We start from the raw sequence: 27,645 nt of genomic DNA, 5'->3' as shown, positions 1-27,645 counted from the left end.
TGTATAATGTTGGCCATAAAGACTTCAAGAAAAGAGAAAACTGTTTAACAAGTATTTGTGGTGGACCAACAGCCTACTGATCCACATTCAGACCCTCTTAAGCATCACTTAGCTGGATTTAGCCTAAATAATATCAGTGGGTGAAGTCTTTAGGTGAATGTTACTGTGCTGCTACCAGACAATTAAGGCTATAATTGTGACCTTTTGGCTGCTATTGTAGAAATTATAATTAAACATTTTAATGTCAAATTTGCATTGCATTTTTTTTTATAAAATAAATAAATAAATAAACAAATAGATGCAATTTTATAAACACAAATACTTTGTATTGTTTAAACCAATAATCGTGTATAATAAACTGGTCCTTTAAATTGTTGATTTAACCATGGTGTAATAATCTTATCTATCCTGAGTACTTTGGGTGTCTATTTCCACATGCTGTACATACATTATGTCTTTACTAACACTTTGGAAATAAAAACAAAGATGGTGTCATCTGCTGGAAAAATATTTGTTAAAAAAATTTATATTTCAAAATTTCATATTGAAATCAAGTTTATATATTCAGCTTCGCTCATATATATATATATATTTTTTTTTGTGTGTGATATATCAACTATAAAATATATTGACATCTCAGGATACAACAAACTAAATGCTATTCAATATTTAACATTTTAGTTATGATCAGAACTAGAAAGAATGTTATGCAACATTATACAATATATTTACTTATGAATACAGTATTTGTCAATCTTTAAAACGTTTAGTTATCACTAACCTAAATACACATGCAAATCTGTCTGCGTATGTCAGTGGGGTTTTAAGAGTTCATCATCGGTTCAAGTCCTTAAGGAATCTCATGCAACAGAAGAGCTTTTTAACAGCACTGAATCCTATCTGGCTTAGTTCATCACGGTGACTGTAGACCAATATGACAGGGTGAACTGAGGTTATCACAGTCCTTGAAAGAGACTGCAATCATCTGACACTTGATGACGTGAGTGATCTTAGAGGATGTTACTCATTTCCACCCCGATATTTCTATAACAAAATAAAAATCCTTGGGCCTGATAAGCACGGATTTGTAACCATTGTTGTTGTTACTGTTTTGTAATATTTAGTTTTAAATGGGCGTAAATCATTATATACACATCAACAAACAGTGGATATAATAGCATAGTACATAATCACACACAGTAATTACAAAGGCTAGGATGTCAACACTGGTCCGAAATGTAATCACATACAGACATGATCTAAGGCCAGATGAGATAACTGACCTGTCACACTGCCACGAGAAAAGTGCAATATACATAAATGTAAACAAGGGAAAATGAATGGCATTGTAATTTATAGAGCATTGGTGATGATTTGTTTAAAAATCTCATCTGTCAGCATGGCCTTTATGTGACTACGGGCTGACTGTTTCGTCTGGTCTTTTGTTTTACAGCGAGGGTGTGATTTCTCTAAGCACATGTTCTAGATTGCTTTTAAACGTGGCCTTGGTGAGAGCTATTTAGACGTCACTGTTCAGGACAAACAACTGATTATCTTCCTGGGACCAGCAAAACAAGTTTTGGGGTTTAGAATTTGCATAGTGTTTAAAGAATCATTACAGTGTTTGGAGTTTGAGCAACATATTACCAACTTTTGTTGTTGTTGTTGTTGTTTAAACATTACAATTAAAGTGTTTGTCCACCCATAATGTCCCAATAAATAAATATATAAATAAGTATCACCCAAAATGTCCAACAAATATTTTTGTATATCGAGTGTGTTAGACAAAAGAAAATATAATAATGGTGGTATTTAATTTCTGAAATTCATTAGGATAATTATTAAATTATTAAAATTTATGTAAAATAAACAACTGAAAATCAATCAAAAAAATGTAATGCAAAATAATATACATTAGCCTACATACTGTTTAGGTATATAACCCGATCTCACGAAAGCTAGATGCGGATCATAAGTACGCCAAAACTGTGTACCAGGTAAAATGTATTATTACAAAATAATAATAATAATAATAATAATAATAATAATAAATAATAATAATAATAATAACAATAATAATAACAACAACAACAATAAAAACTATGCCATATAAGATAATTTTGTCCAAAATAAAATAAGTGAAATGTTGATCAGATATACAGTAGCAATAAATAAGTGACGTTTGTTTTCAAGAGTAGTTAAACTCTTTGTAATCTTCACCTGTAAGTGACAGGAAGTTAAATCACACACTGAGGGCAGTCTATGTGCTGACAGCCGGCCGGCAGCTTACAGTGTAATAAGATTACCGTTTATTTCCTCGTTTTCTGTCCTAGGACACCCTTCACGCACAATTTTCCCTCGACTCACCGTACTTGACCGTCTGTGTGGATTCATCATTACGTGAGTGGGCGTCGCTGGCGGGAAGGGCGTGAGGCATTTCTTGACTACATGGCAGATTTCTAAAGCCGTCTCCTCATTCACTGTCTCATTCTCTCAGAGAGCACACACCCGACAGACATGGACATCTGCTTTCTGCTCTTCGTGTCTTTTCTCTCCGTGTTTCATTTCAGCAGTGCTGACCAGCCTTTGGAGGAAGAAGTAATCGTAGCAAGTAAGCTCTTTGTATTTTTGTAATGTTTACAAAATGCCAAATGTTTGGAATGGGTTTTCTCTCTGTGTGTAGTCTATATATGTGTGCATTATAATATTATAATGTTATAACAAATATAATATAGCTAACTCTCTCTTCATTATTGAGGGAATACGTTTAATATTTGTATTTTACACCAACTACTAATCGAAGCACATGCTGCTTCACAGAATACTGTGGTTCAACATAGTACCTTGAAAAAAATTAAATAGAAAAAAGAGTATTCGTGGCAACATCTTTAAAAAATTAGTAATTCTTATTTGTTGGTGGAGCAACAAAGTCATGTAGAGCAGATGTAGAGCATTCAGTCCATGTCTGGAATGAGCGCAAACTCTTCAAATGTTTCTTGGAGACCCAGTACTGTCATTGATATTCTTGGTCCATGTCTGACAGGAAAAGTGGAGCTGCTCGGCGGCTGGACTCTCGCTAATCCCATGAGAGAAGATGTTCAAGAGGCTGCTAAAGAAGCTGTAGAGGTGTTCAACACGAAGTCCAAAGCAAAGAAATACTTCAGACTCATCAATGTCACATCGGCCAGCACTCAGGTAAAGGTTTCATGTTTTCATACATATTTTCTGATATGTTTAAATGCGTATTAATCCATAATAAACGACAAGGAACCTTTTTGTCCAGGTGACGAATAAGATAAACTACAAAATAGAAGCCACAATTGGAAAGACAAAATGCCGCAAATCAGAAGATACAGATATTCAGGCTTGTGGCATGGCAAAAAAGGTAGATTCTGTTTCTTCTTCTTCTTTTTTTAACACTTGATTGTAGCCAAAATTACAAAAATCGACATGCATACTTCCATTACTCTTCAGAGTTTTCCTTTTTTTTTTTCTTTTTTAGCAACTGACATGTAAGTTTGAGGTGACCCTCGACCCAATGAATGATGACCATGAAGTGCAGAAGATTTCCTGCAAAAGATCCGCTTAATTTCACACGGACTCAAGTCTCTACAGTGCTGTACTTTTGGATAGCCGATCACACATTCTTTATCATGACATTTTCTTTTTCCTGATGATATAGCTTATTTAAAATGGAAAACTAGTTAAGAGACCCTAAAGCATAGTGAATAGAGCAACAGTTAATTCACAAATAAACTGCAAATCAAATAACTATATTTTAGTTGGTTTCTCACGTGATAAATATTGGAATTACATATACGTGAAAACTATTTTACATTATAGACATTATAACCACCAACTTAACATTAAAGCGATTCACGAAAAGTCACATATGCACTTTTGAACATCTCACACTCATGATTCCTGGCTTGTAGTCCTGAAGGCTCACTTTCCATTTAATTTTCCATTTCTACACAATCTATTCTCTGTGGTTGATGTCACAACCATTGGAAAAAGTTTCCTGTTGCCAAGAAGACTTCATTTATACAGCGGCCTCTGTTTTAAACTGCATCTTTTTTTCTCAGGCACTGCAACAAGACACTCCGTTCCTTTTGATATCTATATATGAAAAAATTAATTAAAAAAGTGCATGAAAGCCTGTCAACTAACACAATTGTTCATCTATGTTAATATGATAAAACAAATGCATTAATTGCCAAAAACATGTTTTTTTTTTTTTTCATAAAGTATTCTAGACTTACTTTGCGATTATTCTTTGTACTTCTTTGTTCTCTTGCTCTTCCAGTTTCTGCAGAATTACCTTCAAAATGGGCATCTCTAAATTGAGATACTGAGCTACCTATTAAAATCAGTGGAAATGTGACACAAATGTAGTTTTATTTGAGTGGGAAACACATTACTCTAATGTCTGAAGAGCTAGACTTACATCAGGGCTAATTTCATGTTCATCTGCATCCATGAGGAATATTTTCATGATGCCGTTTGATGGTCCCTGTAGAAGACGTTCCCACAGTGGCAGGTCTGAACTTCTCAGCCTTCGCTTTTCTATGAACAATAGACATAATAATCAGAAATGGTACTCTAGAATTAAACTTCAGCAAAGTTTAGGCTCTAGTATGGAGAATCTTGGAACAAAAGTTACTAAGTGATTGAATAATGTACACACACACACACACACACAGACAGACAGACAGACAAAATAGTTCTTATGTTTGAAAATGAAACTATTATTACAATCAGAACTGAATTTAAGCTTTAAGCTATTTTATCCACATATGTTTTGTAATTAACTGAGGCTCAAAATACATAAAACTGCAACATACCTCCACTTTGATGAATGCAGTACAGGGCAAATTCATTTGGGGGGTTTTCTATCTGCATTAAAAAAAGTCAAGAGTGATTTTTTTTCTATCGAAAATTGACGGTGGAAATAATCAGTGACACATAAAATCATTAAGGAATGGTAAGTAATAACACCTACTTTAAATTTTTGAAGGAGCTGTGTAATGACCTCCTGTGTTGTCATCTTGCTGCTAATGTGCACATTTGTGGTGGCGCCAAATGATGGCGTGAAAACAGATGTCTACAAAAACAAAATGACTCAGTAAACTATATATATAGACTCATAAAACTCATAAAACTAATATAATAACTTCAGTCCCAATTCACATAACTGTATTTATTGCATGGAAAAAATGACCAGCCAAGTGTTCAGCATTTCTCCTTTTGTAATCCAAGAAAGTAAGTTTGAACATGAGGGGTGAATTAATGCTGATTTATGGGTAAACTTTAAAGAGCTAGAGGATGCAGTATCTCGGTCCCTCAGAAGGGTCCCTCCCTGAAGGAGAGAATGGAGACATTATGTCAGAATACCTTGTCATGAGGCCAGCACGAGTGATGGCCTATAGCTGGCACAGAATACACTGGGTAGCATATTCCAGCTGGACGTATGAAAGCAGGCCGCCTGCTCATAGTAGGACTTACAAAGGCAGGTACCAACCGAGAAGTGGTGATACACATAAACTCAGGGTCATCAACGTTTGAGTTGCCTTAGGAAACTTGGTAAATTTAACATTGATAAACAGATGCTGACTTTGTTTTACTGTGCTTTTATTTGAATCTATTATGTCGTTTTCCATTGTGGTGTGGTATGGAAGCCTGTCAGTGAAGAATAAAAACTCCTTAAACCAAATTGTCAATTGGGCGAGTAGGATAATTGGAGTAAATCAACGGAATTTGGGAAATATTTATACAAATCAGCTGTACCGGAAAGCAAATGTTGTCTTGAATGATCGGTCTCATCACTTAAGGAGTGACTTTCAGTTACTTCCCTCTGGTCGTCGGTTTGTGGCCTCGAGATGAAAGACTAGATGGTACAGAAATATTTTTGTTCCAGTGGCAATTGAAATTTTAAATAATATGAGTAAGATAGATGTTTTAGTATTTGATAGTTAATTTGGATAGAGGATGTGTATTTGTCATGGTGTAGCCTGTTTTATGTCTTTTTTTTATGTCTTTATGTTTTTTTTTTTTTTTTTGAATGACCGAATTCTTCTTTTATCTGCAAAACAAATTTCCCTGTGGGTATGAAATAAATATACCTTGACCTTGAACTCTGAGGTACCAGCCCACAGGGTACAGATGTCTGTTAGTGAGGCGCCATGCGCCAGCACCCAGGAGGAGGCTACACTCCTAGTTGAGTGAGCTCTCACCACTAGGGGGCATGGCAAGTCTTGAGCCTGATAAGCCAGGACAATACCATCCACTATCCAGTGGGATAACCTCTGCTTGGAGACAGCCTTTCCCTTCTCCTGGCCTCTGTAACAATCAAAGAGCTGGTCTGAGACCCTAAGGCACAGAGATTTGTCCACGTTAGTGTGGAGTGCACGTACTGGACAGAGCAGCGCCAGGGCTGGATCTGCCTCTTACAGGGGCAGCGCTTGCAAGTTCACCACCTGATCTCTAAAAGGAGTGGTGGGAACTTTGTGCATGTACCCAGGCCAAGGTCTCAAGATAACGTGAGAGTAGGTGGCCCGAATTCCAGGCATGCTTCATCAACTGAAAATGCCTGCAGGTCCCCGACCCTCTTCACCGAAGCCAAAGCCGTCAGGAGCGCAGTTTTCAATGATAGAAACTTTAGCTCTACCGAGAGCAAGGGTTTGAAGGGAGCCTTCTGCAGTGCCGATAGAACCACTGCAAGTCCCAGGAGGGAACTTGTTAAGGTGAGGCAGATTGAGCCTACTGGCCCCTCTGAGGAACCTGATGATCAGACTATGCTTCCCAAGAGACTCAACAAGGTCATGGTGATCCAAGATGGTGGCCACATAGAACTTCAGGGTGGAAGGAGACAGCCTTCATTCCAACCCTTCCTGAAGAAAGGAAAGCACTGACCCGATCGGGCATCTCCAGGTGAAAAACGTGAAAAACACCAAGTGACAAAGAGGTTCCACTTCAATGCATAGGCGTGTCTGGTGGACATGGCTCTAGCTGAAGTGATGGTAGCTACCACATGAGGTGGCAAGGTACCTAAACCTTCCATGACCCATCCAGAACCCACACATGTAGGTTCCAAAGACTGGGACGCGATGCCAGAGGGTGCTCCAGCTCTGAGATAGAAGGTCTTTCCTTCTAGGAAGTTCGGGGAACCAGGTCCGGCTGGGCCAAAAAAGCGCAACCATGAGGACCTGCTCCTCGTCCTCCCTGATCTTGCACAACGTCTGTGCAAGAAGGCTCACTGGTGGAAATGCATACTTGCCCAGCAGCCAGCTGTGCACCAGTGCATCCGTGCCAAGGGTGCCCTCGGTAAAGGATTAAAACAACTGGCAGATGAAATTTTCTGGAGAGTTAAACAGATCTACCTGAGTGTCTCTGAAGCATTCCCAAATCAGCTAAACCAACCGGGGTTGGAGCTTCCATTGCCTGGGACAAGACTGCTGCCATGAGAGTTTGTCGGCTGCATGATTGAGCCTTCCCGGGATGTGAATGGCACGAAGCAACCTCAGATGCTTCTGACTCCACAAGAGGAGATGGCGAGTGAGTTGTGACATGCGATGAGTTCAGCCATAAGTGGCTCTCATGGACCATCAAAGCGGACATCGCCTGTCCCAAGGAGCTCACCACAGTAACCTCTGTCACCCAGAGCACGCCTCCTGCAAAACCCCTGGGTCAGCACTGCCCCTGTGCAGCTCTTTGAGCAGCATAGCCTGGTAGACTTGTAGGGTGGCCATGGCATTCAGGGCAGAAGCAGCCTGACCTGCACCTCTGTAAGCCTTGGCCACAAGGATGAATGAGAACTTACAGGCCTTGGAGGGAAGTTTGGGACAACCACACCATGCGGAGGTGCTCTGAGTACACAGCTGCATCGCAACAGAACGCTCATCCGAGGGCAGTGAAGGCGGAAGAGGCACCAGAATGGTTTCAGGCAGTTAAAGGTGCCTTGTTTTACCTGGTCTCTTCCTGGTGCACTACCGGAAAGAAAGGAACCAGCGGGAGGTGCTGGCGGGGATTATGATTTCAGTGCTTTAAACTACAATTCATAAATAAAGTTGTCTGTTTACAGATTCGTTTATTTATTGTTTTTCAGAGGTTATACTTCCTACTTGTATTTCCCTTTTTCTGTCCCAGCCTCATAATAATAACAATATTATTGTTCATTTACATCTGGCTTTAAGCTTGACATGTGAGTCATGGTGGCTGAACTACAGACCTTGTAGTTGTAGAAGTGTCCATTGATGGAGAAGCGATGGTTTCTGTTCCTCTGACGTTCTACCATCTTCTTACTCTTCACCCTCATTTTCACCAGCGAGGCATCACTCATTGTACGAATCACATATGAGCTTTCTTCATTGATCGGCACAGGTTGGGAAGGTCTCAACGTTTTGCTCTCATATTCAATGTAGTCTTAAAGAGAGATGTAGAAAAGTGTTAATTAATAGTGCAAGTTCATTTCTTAAATACGGTAATCAGACTACATAATCCCAAGTAATCAAGTAATACTGCTTTTAAATGTATTTCCTTAGATCTGATGACACATTTTGCCATAGTACTAATTCCACAGTACCTTTAGGAGGATTTTCAGGTTTTGTGGATCCAGTTTCTTCCAGTTCTTCAGTATGATGAAGATCATCAAATTCTCCCCATCGTGTCATTCCCCTAGGGAGCATTTTATCAAATCAAAAACAGACAGAAACTTGAACAAATATTGGTCATTTTAACTAAGATAGAATGTTAGTTTTTGTGTTCACTGACTTCCTGTTATAATCATGATTCGCATTTTTTATTCAGCCTTCGATGTCCAAACGTTATCAGCTAATCAGTGTTAAGTCACCTCTGTTTTTCACATACAGATGATGCTGCAGCCCTATGGACTCTCATTCATTCAATTCACATCAAATTATTATTTAATCAATTACTGTCTAAAAGAAGACAACTCATAGAAAGCAATAACTTTGTCAAGAGTTTTTTATCATCATGTAATTCTTATTGATGTCATGCTAAAGACACCTTAGAGAAAAGTCAACAGCCTCATATCACAGAAAATAAAGACCTGGAGTAACCACAAAGCTTCTTATATGGCATCGCTGCAAAATCCTCTTTTTTGTTCTTCTTGGTACTTGTATTTTTGAGAGATCCAGATTTCTCATAAAAATAGTTAAATGATCCAGTGCCGAAAGAATGAAGCTGTTTTCCATTAAAATGTGTGCTTAGTGATTAGATTGTGTAATCACCACTTTCACTGTAGACAGGATTTATTAAAAAGAAGGGGCAAAATCATTTTTGCCTTAAAAGGCCACTGTCTAAGAACTTAAGATGTTTTTCTTATATGTGACCCTGGAGCATAAAACCAGTCATAAGTAGCACAGGTATATTTTTAGCAGTAGCCAACAATGCATTGTGTGATTCAAAATAATAGATAATAGATAATTAGGATATCAATGTTTAACACAATTTCCCCTCTGCACTCAGAGCATTTAATAATCTCTCCAGCTCCACCGCTCCACCTTCGCCGTGGCTAAAGCAGTTATGTTTGAAATATTATGATCATAACTTAGCCTATATTAAAAATAAAAATAAAATAACAGGATCATTTCAAAGTGGCTTAGGCTATTGCGTGCAAACTTTTTTTCCTACCACATGCCAAACTAATAACATGGTTGTCAGCATTTAAAGGTATAATTGCAGCTCTCTTCTGTGCAAATTTTGTTTGTGATGGAAATAACAGTATATTTTCATCAGTTATTTTATTAGTTTTCTGCTTGTTCAAAATCAGATACAGATGAAGGAGCACTTTAAGTTTACATTTTTTTGAATGCATTATTGCGAGAGCGATTGCATGTGAATGTTCTGTACCTGTTTAAAGGGGTCATACCATGTTGCTAAATAGAACATAATTTTGTGTATTTGGTGTAATGAAATGTGTTTATGTGAAAAAAAGAAGAAAAAAACGTATTTTCCACATATTGTACATTATTGTTTCTCCTCTATGCCCCGCTTCTGAAACGTGTACGTTTTTACAAAGCTCATCGGTCTGAAAAGCGAGGTGTGCTCTGATTTGCCAGCTATCCAGCGCATTGTGATTGGGCGAATACCCTTAACATATTGTGATGCCCTGTCTGGTCGGAGCGACGAGACATAAACATAAAACCCATTATAAACATGATATACAGTAAACATGATTTCTAGTCGTGTCTTCTTTTGGAAAGCCAAACAATGTAGTTTCAGTGAGGCTTGAGTGAGAACGGTGAGGACAGCAAATGCCAGCAAATTCGTTGAGCATACGTTGGTCTGGCATCAACCACATGTGACGACCCCGGGCAGGACTCCGCTCCGTCCACAGAGAAAGCCGATTCGGCGATCCACAGTGCAAAGTTGATGTGTTTCATCTGCGACCAGCACGGATCAGCTCCAGGAATGACGAAGTGGATATCATCCTCTTTTAGAAGGCCAAACTAAATAGTTTTGTAGTGAAACACACAGCGTCTATACGACATGACGGTAGCAGTAACAACAATACTACAACGAGAATGAAAGGTACGCCTTCTTTCTTTGCGTGAACATTTGGGTGGTGATATGCAAATCTTCCCACATAGTGAGGACTTACCATTTTAGGGAGGTGTGGACAAGTCTTAATTTATATAAAGAATATCTGTTTGGATTTGAGACATAAGTCTTTGGAACTTTACAGATCTTCTTTATTCACCAAGAGCTTGTAACACTCCAAAGAAAAAGGAATTTTTTTTAATTGCATCATATGACCCCTTTAAATCATGCTTCAACCCAAAAATACCAGTAAAAGGAACAGACAAACTCTTTGAGAACAAGCCTATAACTAAAAAATCTGCTCGCTCCAGTCAAAATCACCCCGCTCCGCTCACATACTCAGGTGAAAACCAAAATAAGGATCTTCCAGAACTAATCTCTCACTGGCTATATTCATTTAGTCATCTTAACAGACTTCTGTGCGATGTAGATGGTGTACATGTACATTCAGCCACATTAGATGTTATCAAAGTGAAATGTTTTAGGACTTCAGCGGACAGACTCTGCACAAAGATTTGCACTGAATGAAAATGAAGATAGGCGATTCGAAGCCTTCAGTGCAAATTTAAGCAGATATTTTAAAGCTTATTGTCATTTTCTTCCTGGAAGATAAACCACAAATATTGATGACTCATCATCAGCACTTGATCAAATGCTTTCTAGAATGCATCCACCTGTACTTCTGACTGGCAAATAATACATTTCTAATGTAAATTAAAGGGGAATTAAACCGAAGACTACAAAAAAGAAAAAAAAAAAAGAAAAAGAAAAAAGGAGTCAATGTGTCCCACTTCAGCTTTATTTTAATAGGAAGTACATCAACACAGGGTGAGCTGGTTCGTGAGTCCTTTAAGCCCCTGTATATGTATTTCCTCATAGACATCCATTGTATGCCAAGTGCATTACTGTAAAACATTTTGTGTCTTTTGTTTTTACAAACTGAGGAACAATGAACAACTGAGAATGACTTCCATAGTATAGAGCTTGTTTTATTTATCGCATAATAGTTCTCTCTATAAAGGCCGAAACAACTTTTCCATTTATTGCAATATACATGCAACAGCAATAAAATCGACAGTAAAACAAAAGAAAAGAAGAAAGAAAGAATACTAACCTTGTGTTTCCCTGTGGACTGATGGGATCCGGTGACTTGACTTTAGACTCATTTGGAAAAGCTTGCTTTTCATCTTGTATTTGTAACTGGATGGGTTTCTTTACTCCCCAGGAAATGACGACATTTCCTTCAAATGTCACCTTCCCTGCTTTCTGTTAGAGCAGACATGACAGCAGTCAGCGTTTGACAGCAGAGGGCAGCAACATGCTATTATTATCAAATTATAACCATGGGCTCAAAGCCCACACACAGGGTCGCAAACACTGCTGCACACACCTCTGTCAAACACTCAGTCTTGTGTTAATTTAACAGCATGTACTGAATGCACAAACACCCATACAGATACAAGAACGCTGTGTTACCTCCTGAACAGTGAGCTGCAGGTGTGCCTGGTCTTTCAGAAAGCAGTTGTAGGTGTTCAATAAAGAGAAAAATTCAGCCCTTTGAAAAAAATAAAATAATAATAATACAAAATAAATGATTAAATAATTCAGAAGGAAAACACAGACAGTTCCCAAATCAGAACATTAAATATATAATATTTTCGTTATTATTATCATCATGCTATTTATTTATTTTTTTCATTGCAATTTAACAGCTAAGCACATTTATTTAAATCTATATGATTACTTATTCATTTTATTATTATTATTATTATTATTATTATTATTATTATTATTTTCTTAACTATATTTTTAGAGCTCTGTTTATTTTTAAGATTCCTTTCCAGGTTTAAAATTGATTGTGAAGATCAGCTTTTTATTTTATTTTATGTTTTATTATCCATACTTTACGTAGTATTTATAATAGTCTGCCATGTGATGTGTCGCATATATCCCTTTGACTGCAAGAAATATAATTTGTAATAATTTCATTAATTATACATAAATATAACACATTAAAATGTATATATTAATACTGACCTGGAGCAAGATTTCCCAGCACCAGTTTGAACAACAGAAGTTGTCTGGCCAGCATTCATTTCAACCAACCAACCCAATCTACAAAGGAAACCGATTTTTAATTCAGCAACTTTAAAACCACAGAAGAAGTCCAAGTCAAGACCGCTGTATCTCTCAGGAGCTCCAACTGTGTCCAAACATGTTTTAATTTTTTTTTCTGCGTCAATATCTCTGGTATTTGAGCAAAGGCAGAGGAAATGGTCCATGCTAATATGTTATTAAGGAAACAAACCCTCACAAAATGCTGTTCTCTTCCCTCTAAACTATAAAGCCTGGGGCCACTGAAAAAAAGCCTGCCGGTTTGGTGTGTTTAGGTTTGTTTGAGCTGTACTTTCACTTTACTCCCTCACTCTTTACCTGAAACATTGAGGGAATTTGTTCATTAGAGGGAGTGCTGCTTATTCAAGTCAGAGCACGCTCTCTAAAAACCACAGAAACAAATCCTGCTCTGCTTGCAAACACAGCTTTGAAAGGATTCCGACTCGCATAAGATGTGCATTTGTATGCAACTAAGACTGTCAGCAGAGCTATGCTGGGTTAATGGACTAATGCAGTCAAACAAACAACTCTCCAATCAGATCCCGCTGAAATTAAAAACAATTCACTTCTGTCAAGTCCAGAACTTATTTGAAGTCGGTTGCTTATATTCATTGAAGGTGATATTTTAATATCTTCCTTATAGTAATTTTACAATACCTGGCAATTTCAAAACTCACATAGTATACATAAGTCACATTTGCATGGGGGGAACCGACAGAAGCATGCACATGCAAGCATACTTAACACCAACAAACTCTTGAACGTAATACTGTAGCAGCACATAAACGCTCTTCACTCACCTGCTGTCTGCTTAGATCCAGTGTCGGTGGACTTTAGCAGGAAGGGGTCACATATCTGTTCCCGAGGTGTGGCTACGGCAGTGTGGGGTCAGATACGAGGAGCCCGGGACCGAACGAGGAGCTTGTCAGGTGTTTTTTTTTTTTCCTCTTTTTCTGGTGATTATGGCAATGTTGTGCTGTAACTCGATCCACTCACCTCTTCTAAGTGCATTGTGGGAATGCCTAGCAGTGCACTGAATGTATGAACACACCCATAGGTATGAATCGCTCAGTTTGAATGTGTCGGCGGAATAGGAAGAGGAAGGACGTTTTGCAATAGGAGTGACGCAGTATCTGGATAACAGTGTTTTTATATAAAATATATGCAGGTATTCAGAGAGTATTAAATACATATTTAAATGTAGAATAAAACTATTTAAATATGGCAATAGGTGTGTAGCATATGTGTGTTTTTTTTTTACTTGTCTTGCATAAAACAACCCATTGACATCTTGCATTTTAGACTAACTTCCATAAAAGCTTTTCTTTAGATTTTATATGAAATCTTGACTTTGAGTGTTGATTTGTCCATTTGCAAAACTTGCAGTGTAAACACAAGTGTGTGTGTTTGCAGCTAAACTGTGTTAAATCATATATAATACTTTAAATATAATACAAAGAAACTTTCCCAAATGCTGCAATATTCGGAAAGAATAACAAAACACAAGTGCACTTTGACCCTTGACCTTTGTCCGGCCTGTTAAAGACCCAGCCACGGCTCTACACTCTTTCAACACATTGCACAGAAGTTTGCGATACACGTTTTGAAATCTCTCTTTTTCACATACCCAGCAGGTCCTTGCTTAAGGAATGCATGTAAATGAATTAGAAAAAGCTGATGCATTACACTCATTGAATCTACTTCATTTGCTTCACGCATGCAGCTGCTGAAATGTACAACCTCAAATCAGTTGTGCAACCCATGTTAGTCCACGCTGCCTTTTGAAACCTCAGGGCTTGCTAAACAGGAAGGTGCCATTACTGAAATGCCTGCCTCATGGTGTCCAGACTCTTCTCTAGCTGAACAACAGATGGCAGTGTCACTTAAGTTTCAGGAAGACCCATGCAAATGAAGTTTGTGTTTCATTTAATCAGTGACTTACAGCCTGATAGAGAGATGGACAGGTCTTTATAGATTTGGATTTCTGATCGTATGCTTGCTGTCAGAGGCTGATGTAGTTCTGCAGCACTGAATGCTTCACTCATATTGTATTGCAGAATGCTTATTGGCTGTAGTATCTCAATGTCTGCCAGAACTCTGGGTGACACTGTTAGGGTTACAAACAGAACATCTGAGGAATCTCAGCTGTCTTCAGCCTCCCTAACTCTGCCCTTACAATAAACTTCATTTCATGAACCTCAACAGTACAGCGCTATTCACAAGTTAGGGGTCAGAGGCTTTTTTTCTTTGAAAGGAAGAAAGGAAGAACAAAACGATATAATAATATTAAGCAATGATGCATATAACCAATACAAATATATTTTTACAAACATTTATATAGTCACAAAAGTTTTTTTTTTTTTTTTTTTTTTCAAATAAATGCTGTTCTTTTGAACTTGAACTTGATCAGATACATCAAAAAAGTGCATCATGTTTCCAACAAAAATATGAAGCAAGCAGCACCGTTTTCAGTATTGATAATACTCAGAAGTGTTTCTTGAGCAGTAAATCAGTATATTTTCATGATTTCTGAAGATCATGTGACACTGAAGACTGGAGGAATGGTGCTGAAAATACAGCTGCGCATCACAGGAATTAATTGCATTCTAAAATATATCAAAATAGAAACAGTTCAATTAAATAGTAATAATATTCCACAAAATATCCTTGTTGAGCATGCATCTCATTATCTCGCATGAATCACAAATTTGCTTATATTTGATTAGCATCTTAGAAATAGTGCAGAATCTAAATATTCCTTCTTACTTTAATGCCTATTTTTTATCTTACTATTTTCAACTTTATGTCTATGCTGTTTTGCATTTTGGAGAATGCAGCAACATTTTATGTCCATTTTTAATTGACGGGGAAAAAAACCCCGTTCCATCTGGTTTCAGATTTTAGGACTTTATACATGTACATTTTATATTGGAGATAATCTATAAAAAGTAAAAAGTTCTGGACAGAAATGATTGGAATAAATAATTAATGCCTGTACATGCTCTTCACTACCATTTAAATTCACAGAAGCAAATCAGCATACACCCCAGAATCAAACATAGGCTCAATGACATCTGACATCACCAGAAACCTGTCAAAACAAACGCTGCTCTCGAAGTGCACTAAGCACATTTCTCTGCATATCATGCATCATGCACACTCAGAATACAATATTCCACTGCAATTAACCGTACATGGCGAAAGCATAGATGATGGGGACATAAACAGTCACTTTGGGAAATGTCACTCTCCAGCTTAAAATAAATCAGTGTGTACAGGACAGTGAGCAACAGGTGGGTCCTGCCACACAAAGGCCACTTGAATGCAAAGCTGTGCCTGTCATGCTATTGCTATGAGTGAGGGAGGGCTGGCGTGTGTTTGTGAGGGCCGCCCAACTCACACAGAGAAACACAGAACTGACTTCAAATGTATATAAATATTAATATATGTTTTGGCAGTTATAGTGGATTTACAACATGAATCCCAAATTAACTGTGTGAAATTTGAAAATACTGTTAAATAAACCTCAGTGAAGTGGAGGTGTAGAAACATTTTTTTTTTTTTTTTTTTTTGTAAACTGAGTGCATTTTCACAATTAAAACTGCATTTAATTAAACATGAAAGTTTGAAACTGAAAAACTGTTCTTGTGAAAAAAAAAAAAAAAAAACACTACTCCAATATTTATTTATTTACACAGTGTACATTTATTTATTTATGTATGTATTTATTTATTCTATCACAGTGTACAATTCCCTCCATGCCGTGAATAATCATTTTCATGATAAATCATGAGCTCTGAATTTTGGCAGTGCTGGAAATATGCACACTTTTGATTCTAAACAGCACCCTGTAAATGCGTACGACATGTTCCCTTCTATAAAGATGGAATTGTTGGTATTTTCTCGTCACTTTCTGCATCCCGTCCCCCTCATCTCAGTGTAAGTGTATCCAGCAGCTGGCCCTGTCTGTCTCGAGCCGAGCACACGGCTCGCAGGCCTGTCTGCAACACACACACACACACACTGTACTGTCTGCTGCCACTGCATCTCACAGCTCCGACATGAGACTGACCGATGGATTTTAAAGCTGATTAGAAGCAGAACGTTCTAAGGTGAAGATGAAGGTCCTTAAAAACATTCCACTGATAGTTCTTCTGGTGTATTTCAGCCTCAGTGAAGGGCTCCAGAGAGGTGAGTGAATAACTCTCTTGTGTTGTGCAAGCACGAGCCACATGGAGAAGAATACTGAGATCTATCTATCTATCTATCTATCTATCTATCTATCTATCTGAGGGGTGAACTGTTTAACTTTAGGCTATATCATAAAAAGCATAGTTCTTCATTATATATATATATATATATATATATATATATATATATATATATATATATATATATATATATATAAATAAGTTGGCCTGTAAAATATGTTACATTTATCTGTTGCAAATTAGTTTGATTCATTAATCTGTTCATTTATTTTAGTTAGTTTTTAAAACAACTGGGACACGAGTGGTTTTGATGCACAAAATAGGTATGTGTTAGTCAATTTTGCATTGGCACACATACCCTACTTAGCTATGAAATAATAATAAAACAAATTTAAATGAATGAACATTTCCAATTGTATTGAAAAACATATAGATATTGGTCACAGTACACGGGGGAAGCTGTCACAATTGAACCTGCTGTTAAACAGCATATTATTAGGATTTTTTTTTGCAACAAGGTTATGAAAAAATGTACTTTATTCAGCAATATGTGAAATGAACAAAAACATCAAGAAAATCATATGAAGATAAGATATCTGATTCCTCCGTGTTTCAAGATGTCAAAATTGGCAAAAGTTTGTTATGAAAGGAGCTGTTTCTGACAGCATTGATACAACATGTGCTGCTGTATTAATAATAATAGTATCAATGGTCACACACATAACAATAACTTCATGTCATCATAGATTAAAGGATGGAATTTTCCAGCATGTTCCTTCCACAATATGCAATACCATACCATGTTTAAATGCTAACCTATAATTTTTAAATCAAGTTTGTTATTCTCTCTCTCATTTTTCTTCACACCCACAGTGAATAAACATTTATTATAGTCGGTTTTCTTGACTATTTGAGAAAAGCAATTACATACAGATCACATTTGTAGAATAATTTACAAAGCTTTACAACATCAGTCTCAGAATAACTGACAGATGGGTTTTGATTTGTGTATTTATGATTTAAACTGTGAGGTCACGTCAAGCCTGAAATATAATTTGTGACATATGACTTCTGGAGAACTGAAAGGCATAGCTATGACCTCAGAGCTTTGAACCTCAATATCTTCCAACTGGAAATGTTTATAATGATTTTAGGAACCTGCGTAAGCAGAGTTCCAGATGGAAAAGATACACTGTACGCCAACCGTTTCTCCTGAGACACTCATGCGGTTACTAATCGACATCTTAATATAACATATGAGGTCATTAGTACGGTATGTTGCCGTTGGACAGAATGCTACAATCAATTGTTCTACATAAAGCAAACACAAGAACAGCTTGACATGATTTATAGAATTTCAAAAGGTAAAGATGGAGAATGCAGATTTAGAATGTTCGAGTATGGCATGATACACAAGCTAATGTCTTAAAGTCAGGGAAAAAGTGTCAGTGCTTCGGTGTCTGTGCTCTGAAAACAGAACGGAATTGAGTTATCACTTGCATCGTCAGATTTATCCATTTGTCTGCTCTTCTCTTACTCCCACAAATGCAATTATTTTACATTTTATGCAACGTGCAGCAAGTGTATTTAGCTTCAAATGTTTCTGTACGCATCTAACCTCCTAACTATGCAGCAGATTCGTTCTGAAAGAATCACTACCCAAATTGTCCATCCCTAGTAAAATCACAATTCATTTCACCATAGTTTTTGTCATTTAAAAACAGTTTTAGTTTGTTATCTTCTCGTTGTCGTTAGTGAATGAACATTAAATGTTGTTGACGTAATTAACACTGCAACGCACTAACCACGAGGCTATCAGCAAGTGAGTCTTTCTGACCAATTCAGTTGAAGAGTCATTCAGAAGAGTCAGCCTAACGTGGACATTGCAATAGAAATATGTTATCTCTACTGTTAAAGGAACTGAAACATTCACAACGTCATGAAAATTTGTTTTAGTTATTTTGACCAAAAACAAATGTAACCACAGCAGAGAGTCAATAACTGGTTTCAGGCTTGGTAATCAGAGTTATTTTAAGAAATGTCTTGGCTCTCCCAAGCTTTATAATAACAGTGAATAGTGGTCAAGATTTTGAAGCCCAAAAAGTGCATCCATCCATGATGAAAACTGCTCCACATGGACCTGGGTGTGGAATGTGGAATTTTTTGCTTCTATCTCTTGAATAAGTGTACGACAGTTAGCAGAAGCTATAGATTACAATTTATAAAGTTTTAAATATGGGTATTTTTCTTACTCAAACACACTGATTCACTTCAGAAGGCCTTTATTAAACCCCCAGAGCCGTGTGGAGCAATTTTTATGCTGGATGGATACACTTTATTTTGCTTAAAAATCTCAACCACCATTTACTACTATTAAGCTTGGAAGTATATATATTAATATAACTCTTACTGTATTCATCTGAAAGATGAAAGTCATTGAGGGTGAGTAAATCATGGGGTAAGTTTCATTTCTGGGTGAACTATCTCTTTAAGAATTGAAAAAGGAAGTACTTTTAATATATTTTACTGTTTATGTCAAAGGTTGCATTAGATCAAACTCTATGGGGTTTTTGCACAAATTCATCTGTATCATGGTAGAGATACATTGACATGCCTTCATCCTGAAAACCTATAATTTATGAAAGGTCAAAGAAAATATGAACCAGACTGCATTAATTGTAGGTTACATTTGAGAGTGTTGCCATTCCATGTCCAGTGCAAAATTTGGATCCTGGAACCCACTCTCAATGGATGATGCCAAAATGGTATGCGATCAGATGGCGAGGTATAAATTTGATATTGACGTACACACTACCTCAATCAAATTAATGGCATCAGTACAGTAGCTGTTCTAAACATCATCTGACTGTCAGTGAACTGTGAATTGAAAATAAATGCTCCTTCTCAACCTTTGCACACAGAATGTCCTTCTTGGTATCACATCAAATGTCATTCAGACAGGAAAGTACCAGTAAAAACAGAACAGTAGTGAAGCAGAACACTACTGGAAGCGAAAAAGACAAAATGCAGCAAAAAGAGCAAAGACCAACAAATCAGGGAACATTCTCAGAATTTTGACTAATTTTGTGACAAGGTTCTCTCAACGAACATTTGTCAAGGTTAACAGAATATTCATTCAAAGTTATCTGGTTGCCAATTTATTGATTTATGTATTGTACGTAACTAATATGGTAAAATGGAGCTTAATGTTTTCTCTAATATTGGCAATGTTCAGAGTCCATTGTTTTCATGGAAATGCTAGCAACAAAATTAAAATTAAAATAAATAAATTAAAATCTTAGAACACACATAGATGACTTTCAGTATTTTACATACAATGGCCTCCAAACATATTTGTCCATTTGAGTTTGAATGCCATAGCATTAGAAATCAAAGCAAATGGCATATGCAAACAAATGAATGCTGCACCTTTTCCAAATAGATGTATGAAATAATAGTTGATTTATTATAAATGAAGTAATTTGTTTACATCAAACTGGTGAGTCTGTTCTAAAACTCTAAGAAGCCTCTTAACATGAGCTGTTGCTAACAGGTCAGGATGATGATGTCCTTGGAAGCTCTTGCGCGGAACAGGTGATATATCCGCTGATTCACACTCTGGAAATTGGCAGGTTGTGTTCCTGCGGAGTGCTAATGCATCCCCGTGAGAAAACACAGCCGATAGCAAAACGAGGTTTGCACAGTCATGCTGTAAATTAATGAGGCTCCAGCTTCACCGCTGTCACTCACATGCATACAACACAGAGAAAACTGCTTAAAAAGACAAGAACTATGCTTTCCCTCCTGAAACAAAGCTTGAACCAACCTGAAATACTCAGCTGGTCTCCCAGAATAGTTTTGGTGGGGTTTTGTGCAGTTGTCAGCAGGCCAAACCAGCTTAATTCTGCTTTTACTGGTTAGCAAGGCCCTGTTAGCCCCTGCCGGAAGATGACGTAGTTACACCATTTGGTTCATCGTTCTCTATTGATGAAAATTGAAAATGAAAATTGTATATGCATTATATTATAAGCAAACCGCATATACCCAGAGCAGATCTGTTTCGAGGTACATTCAGTTGAATGAATAAACATGACATTTTAGCTAAAGCTATTAAACATTGTTTTTATTAACTGAAAAATAATATAAATATTATATGAAAAATTTACTTAAAAACATGTCTTGCATTGGAGGCTGTCTAGTCTGGAAGTACACAAATTGATAGATTTTACAAAAGCACATAGAATTACTGAACCTTAAAAGTAAACTTAATGAAAATAAAACAAATAAGAAAGAAAATTCAAAATATAATAGTTTAAGAACACTGGAGGGCAACAACACTCAGTCACTCAGTCTATAATCTTGCTAATAATATAACAAAACTGAAAATAGCATAAGCGTCATACGTGACCTACAGTAATTACATTAGTGAGCACTGTATAGTGCATCCATTTTTGGTCAAGTTTAGTTTGTGAGAGGAGCTTTTAGATCTAAAACGGGAAATTTTGGATAGCAGTATGAAAAGTCTTTTGGAGAATTCGGGTGGGCTATTTATCTTGTCAGATTTCTTTTTGAAGAAACCGATGTCTAAAGAAATATCTAAAACAATACAAGTGTAATTGCAAAAGAAATGAAAAGACGAGAACTTCCTGGAGTTGATGCATCTTGACATAACAGTGCCAGACTAAACAATAAAACTCCAGTTAAAATATTTATTATGAGGCAGAAAGAAAGGGGAAGTGCAACAAACTGACCTTGAATCTTATAGTGGATGTTTAATACTGTTTTAATGACTCTTAACCAAAACATTATGTAAATTAAGAGTAAACGTTTCAGAACTAAAACTGCAATATCCAGACTCATACACATCAAGTTCACTTAAAAATGACTTTAACTGAGTTATACTTCATTAATAGTAAATTGTTGATCTTGCTTGATTAAAATTAGACTAAATGTTACTCATGAAATAGGCTACACATGCACAAACATTGGTTCGCTTCCAAATCCTAAGCCATCTAGTTGCATAAATAGACAGCATGCATTGAAACAGAGCCTTATAAGTGACTACAGCACCCTAGATAGGCTGCAACTCCATGCGGCATACAAATAGTGCTACTCAAGAGACTAGACACAACTGATTTCAGCAGTCTGGTGTTAGCATGTTGCTAAGCTACCGACATAGTACGCATATACATGCTGATTTATTATCTTACTTTTTGTCAGTATTAATTATAATCACATTGATATTCTATATTGCTTCCAAAAGTCCTCTTGTTTACTCAGATTCAGTACTATAGCAGTAAAACAATGCATGCTGAGATTGACTTTTCTATCAGCTTTAGATGTTGACCAAAATAAGGGGTCTTAGAATTTAGTATAACTATCCTGCTTATGATTCTATGGTGGTACGGCACAGTGATGCTATCAGACACCAGTACCATGGTATTTTTATATATACTGTAGCTTAACATGGTACTGAATGATTATTATTATATATTTTTTTTTTAAATCATGGCATTTACAAGGTAGACGAGTGCTTTAAAGAATAGTTCAAAGAATACCATAGTATCACCATGGCAAAAATCCGAAAAGACATGGTATTATACTTCAAAAACAATTTCTTACTTAGTATTTGTCTCATTTTACGATACAAATATCCAAATATTCTTAAATCGGTTTACATTTAATGAAAAGTAAAATAATAAGGATATTATGTCTTGTTTTATGATAAATATATCAAAATTAACTGAATTTTATCATTCTAAAAACATGGTATTAACACATGCCTTAAAATTGGTTTTATCATGGAACACGTCCAAAAACAAGGTATTACCATGGTATACGTCCAAAAAACTTGGCATTTTGTAAACATGGAATTAGTAGGATAAAATATTTATTAATTTATTTATTTATTGTTAGCATGGTACACAAAAACATGATTTTGTCCAAAAAATAAGGTATTACTATGGTACAGATCCCCCCCAAAATATGATATTACCATAATAAACATGCAAAAAAATAAAAAATAAAACAACATGATTTCTCGTCCCTCTATCTGTCTCTGACTGTACCTCTCATCCCTCTATCTGTCTCTTACTGTCCCACTCGTCCCTCTATCTGTCACTGAATGTTCCTCTCTTCCCTCTATCTGTCTCTGACTGTACCTCTAGTCCCTCTATCTGTCTCTGACTGTATCTCTCATCCCTCTATCTGTCTCTGACTGTACCTCTCGTCCCTGTATCTGTCTCTGACTGTCCCACTCGTCCCTCTATCTGTCTCTGAATGTTCCTCTCATCTCTCTATCTGTCTCTGACTGTACCTCTTGTCCCTGTATCTGTCTCTGAATGTACCTCTCGTCCCTATATCTGTCTCTGACTGTACCTCTCGTCCCTCTATCTGTCTCTGACTGTACCTCTCGTCCCTTTATCTGTCTCTGAATGTACCTCTCGTCCCTGTATATGTCTCTGACTGTACCTCTCGTCCCTGTATCTGTCTCTGACTGTGTCTCTCGTCCCACTATCTGTCTCTGACTGTACCTCTCGTCCCTCTATCTGTCTCTGACTGTACCTCTCGTCCCTCTATCTGTCTCTGACTGTACCTCTCGTCCCTCTATCTGTCTCTGACTGTACCTCTCGTCCCTCTATCTGTCTCAGAATGTACCTCTCGTCCCTCTATCTGTCTCTGACTGTACCTCTCGTCCCTCTATCTGTCTCTGACTGTACCTCTCGTCCCTCTATCTGTCTCTGAATTTACCTCTCGTCCCTCTATCTGTCTCTGAATTTACCTCTCGTCCCTCTATCTGTCTCTGAATGTACCTCTCGTCCCTCAATCTGTCTCTGACTGTACCTCTCGTCCCTCTATCTGTCTCTGAATTTACCTCTCGTCCCTCTATCTGTCTCTGAATGTACCTCTCATCCCTTTATGTCACTGACTGTACCTCTTGTCCCTGTATCTGTCTCTGAATGTACCTCTCGTCCCTATATGTGTCTCTGACTGTACCTCTCGTCCCTCTATCTGTCTCTGACTGTAACTCTCGTCCCTGTATCTGTCTCTGAATGTACCTCTCGTCCCTGTATCTGTCTCTGACTGTACCTCTCGTCCCTGTATCTGTCTCTGACTGTACCTCTCGTCCCTCTATCTGTCTCTGACTGTACCTCTCGTCCCTGTATCTGTCTCTGAATGTACCTCTCGTCCCTGTATCTGTCTCTGACTGTACCTCTCGTCCCTCTATCTGTCTCTGAATTTACCTCTCGTCCCTGTATCTGTCTCTGACTGTACCTCTCGTCCCTGTATCTGTCTCTGACTGTACCTCTCGTCCCTGTATCTGTCTCTGACTGTACCTCTCGTCCCTGTATCTGTCTCTGAATGTACCTCTCGTCCCTGTATCTGTCTCTGACTGTACCTCTCGTCCCTGTATCTGTCTCTGAATGTACCCCTCGTCCCTGTATCTGTCTCTGACTGTACCTCTCGTCCCTGTATCTGTCTCTGAATGTACCTCTCGTCCCTGTATCTGTCTCTGACTGTATCTGTCCTCCCCCTATCTGTTTCTGAAAGTACTATTCTGTTTTGTAATATATCTAATGTATTGACCTCTTTGTTTTTTTTTCAATATTTCTGGTCACACTTTGAATCCTGGGAAGGAACTTCATCTGGAGCATAATTGTTCTTTGGTTGATTTTTATCTGTTTTTGATGGAAAGTTGTATGAATTGTTTGGCCATATTGGTTTATTCATTAAGTGATGAAAGCTATCTGAAAGTGTCTTTGTGGTTTTTAAAGGATTAGTTCACCCAAAAATGAAAATGTCGAGAATACAGTAAAAATCTTTAAAATAGGAAAATCTGTGTAGGGAAATGCTGCCAGCATTTTACTGTAAAATTTACAGTAATTTTAAACAGTGTGTGATTTATCATTCATCATTTATTGCACAATTATGTGCAAAGTGTTATTTCTCGAATGGACCATTGACACTCTATCTACAATCTCACTTAGGAGTGTCAATGGCCAATGGTGTTATTATCCTGGGAGATTCAAAGTTAACTTCAGGATGTCAATGGCTAAGCTTGATGCTTTGCTTGCGATACTAGAGCCACATATTAAAATAGAAGACCACTAGATTCTGTGAACTCAGTGTCTAAGGATCTTTACAGTAAATAAACTTGACCATTCTTTGGCATTCACTTGTACGGTGGCTCTGAATTGTCCAAAAGCTTCTAAAAATACCTGCAAAGGATGCGAAAAAAGCAGAAAATCTAACCCAATAGAAAATAATGTTTATGACGGACAAAAGTTTTGGAGGCAGTGTGCAATGTCATCCAGTGTGCAATAGCATTTAACATGATACACATGTCATGGTAAGAGTCCCAAAATTGGAATTAACATAAAAAAGAAACAGTCCAGTCTGGTCTCAGTCACGAGAGGGATGTGTTTTGTATCAGCTCGATTTCTTCATAACATCAGGCCTGCATTCACACAGTTATTTACAATAGAAACATGTTCACCCTATGACCCTCAGCTGTCTGCGGTGTGCCGAGCAGTGCTCAGAATGTGAAATATTTTGTTGTGAAAAGGTAGTTTCACAGCCGTTACAGTGTCTGACTTATATTCAGGGTCAAATGCTAAAAAGCATTTCTTGTCAGCCTGTCTTATTTCATGACTTGATTACTGAAGGAGGAACAAAAAAAATACCTCTTTGTATACAGTAACTTAACATTTTTGTCATGATCCGAAAATGAAAATATTTCTTTCCTGCTCTATTGCAGCACCCAAAATCACAACATTGCTCGAGACAGTGGACGTCTCTCTGGATCATAACGCAACTTTCATCTGTGAGGTTGATTCATACCCTCAAGCTGATATTACATGGACGCGGAATAACTACCCAATACGGTTTGAACTTTCTTCATTAATTAACTTGATTCTTATTCTCTGCTATGCATAAAAATAAAAACAAAACCAGTTTCTCCTGTATAGTCAGCAATTGGACCTCAGCAAAGTCTCAAACTGTGTTCAGGTTACCAGTGTTTTTTTAAAGAATCTGCTTTTTGAATGCAGGTATTACGATTCCAGATACATTATACAAGAAAATGGCCAAATGCTGATCATTCCCAATGTAAAGGATTCAGACAATGGAGAATACTGTTGCGTTGTAAGCAATGGGATTGGAGAACCGGCCAAGAGCTGTGGAGCTTTACAGCTGAAAATGAGTATGTTCACATATGAGCCATCAGGATATGATATCAGAACTACCATGAGCATACTATTTTCATGCTTGTTGCCAAATGATTGTTTTTGAATCTTAATAAAGGCTTGAAGATTTTTCTTGAAGACAGTTTGCATTCACTTGTCATTTCTGTGGTATATTCAATGCTTCATTTATTAATGATCCACATGAAAAGGAGTAAGAAGAGTTTGAATTTGAATGTTATAATAGAAAATCCATTTGAGTGAATTAAAGATCACTCTAATAAACTTTTTTTTTTCTTTCAGAGCCTCAAATCAAAAGACATCCTACTAACATGACATTGATTGTAGAGTCCAAAGCAGTGTTGCCATGTTTAACAATAGGATATCCAAAACCCGGTATATCCTGGATTAAAGAAGATGATTTGATAAAGGTAACTGGATTGTCTTGTCTCAGTCTTTAAAGAGGGGGGGGGGGGGGGGGGGGGGGTGAAATGCTATTTCATGCATACTGAGTTTTTTACACTGTTAAAGAGTTGGATTCCCATGCTAAACATGGACAAAGTTTCAAAAATTAAGTTGTACGTTTGAAGGAGTATTTCTGTTCCAAAAAGTTTTTTTCGAGTATGGCTCTGTGTGACGTTAGATGGAGCGGAATTTCCTTATATGGGTCCTACGGGCACGTCTGCCGGAAGAACGCGCTCCCGTATAGCGAGGCTGAGCACAGACATTTCACTGATCAGAGCGATTCACTGATCAGAGCGAGAGCGTCGCGAAAAGTCACAAAAGAAGTGTGTTTTTGGTTGCCAGGGCAAGACAACCCTGCACAGATTACCAAAAGAGAAACAGCATTAAGGGACCAGTGGATGGAATTTATTTTTACAGAGCATCAACGGAGTTGTGCAAGTGTTTTTGTTTGTTCCCTGCATTTCGAAGATGCTTGTTTTACAAACAAGGCCCAGTTTGACGACGGATTTGCGTATCGTTTATTTCTTAAGGATGATGCAATCCCAACCAAAAAGGGTCACGATCGTGTGTTGGAACCACAGGCGGTGAGTAAAACTGCTTCAAATATCTCTGCCTCCTTGTTAGTGCGTCCGCCTCCCATGCCGGAGACCCGGGTTCGAGCCCCGCTCGGAGCGAGTCGTTGCTGCTGCTGCTCTCGTTCAGTTTCAGCCTCGGGATCTGATTCTGGATCATAAATAAACGGCTCAATCTGACTGTTAGCCATGGTTTGTTTTGGATTATGTTTTTTTCCCTCACGGTAATGTCACAGCTTCCAAACGCTCTCAACGCAAAAGCCTACTGGCGCTCGTGATTCTTTAGCTCCGCCCACTCGTCACGCCTCCAGTCAGTCGTGTTTTTCCGGGAAAAATCTGTACAGACTATATTTCTCTTATGAATATAATAAAACTAAAGACTTTTTGGAGTTATGAAGGATGCAGTACTACTCTATAGGTACTCAAGATTAACAGGATATTGAGTGAAAACGAGCATTTCACCCCCCCTTTAACATACAAGTTCTTCCCACTATTTGTTGGTAAGACTGTAAGAAGGTTCTAAATGTATCAGTAATTGTG

At 37.6% G+C, this 27,645-nt stretch overlaps 3 protein-coding genes across 4 annotated transcripts in view; 2 read left to right on the top strand and 1 right to left on the bottom strand.

The window, feature by feature from the left end:
• Window positions 1-2,250: 2,250 nt before the first annotated feature.
• LOC113109580 (L-cystatin) lies at window positions 2,251-4,262 on the top strand. 2 transcript variants are annotated; one of them, XM_026273234.1, is made up of 5 exons: window positions 2,251-2,400; window positions 2,498-2,611; window positions 3,044-3,195; window positions 3,284-3,385; window positions 3,503-4,262. In XM_026273234.1, exons 2-5 carry the CDS (start codon window positions 2,518-2,520, stop codon window positions 3,587-3,589), a joined length of 435 nt encoding a protein of 144 aa, XP_026129019.1. In that variant the 5' UTR covers window positions 2,251-2,400; window positions 2,498-2,517; the 3' UTR covers window positions 3,590-4,262. The 2 variants fall into 2 exon arrangements, with proteins under 2 accessions (XP_026129019.1, XP_026129018.1); XM_026273233.1 differs by lacking the exon at window positions 2,251-2,400 and having other exon boundaries at window positions 2,420-2,611.
• On the bottom strand, window positions 3,984-13,823 carry rassf6 (Ras association domain family member 6). The gene is made up of 11 exons (XM_026273232.1): window positions 13,476-13,823; window positions 12,598-12,675; window positions 12,037-12,115; window positions 11,675-11,826; window positions 8,582-8,673; window positions 8,228-8,421; window positions 5,003-5,104; window positions 4,845-4,896; window positions 4,448-4,566; window positions 4,263-4,360; window positions 3,984-4,119 (listed from the first exon to the last, which is right to left on the bottom strand). Exons 2-11 carry the CDS (start codon window positions 12,654-12,656, stop codon window positions 4,062-4,064), a joined length of 1,005 nt encoding a protein of 334 aa, XP_026129017.1. The 5' UTR covers window positions 12,657-12,675; window positions 13,476-13,823; the 3' UTR covers window positions 3,984-4,061.
• A 2,970-nt stretch (window positions 13,824-16,793) lies between these two features.
• musk (muscle, skeletal, receptor tyrosine kinase) overlaps window positions 16,794-27,645 on the top strand; it is a 29,846-nt gene continuing 18,994 nt past the window's right edge. The window contains exons 1-4 of the mRNA XM_026273230.1: window positions 16,794-16,866; window positions 25,645-25,771; window positions 25,937-26,088; window positions 26,372-26,499. Coding sequence (XP_026129015.1) covers window positions 16,794-16,866; window positions 25,645-25,771; window positions 25,937-26,088; window positions 26,372-26,499 — 480 coding nt within the window. The remainder of the gene's footprint in view (window positions 16,867-25,644; window positions 25,772-25,936; window positions 26,089-26,371; window positions 26,500-27,645) is intronic.

The sequence above is a fragment of the Carassius auratus genome, chromosome 10 (genome assembly GCF_003368295.1).
Source record: "Carassius auratus strain Wakin chromosome 10, ASM336829v1, whole genome shotgun sequence".
NCBI classification, from domain to species: domain Eukaryota; kingdom Metazoa; phylum Chordata; class Actinopteri; order Cypriniformes; family Cyprinidae; genus Carassius; species Carassius auratus.
The sequence above is the reverse complement of the archived record's forward strand: the minus strand, read 5'-3'. Positions and strand labels throughout refer to the sequence as shown.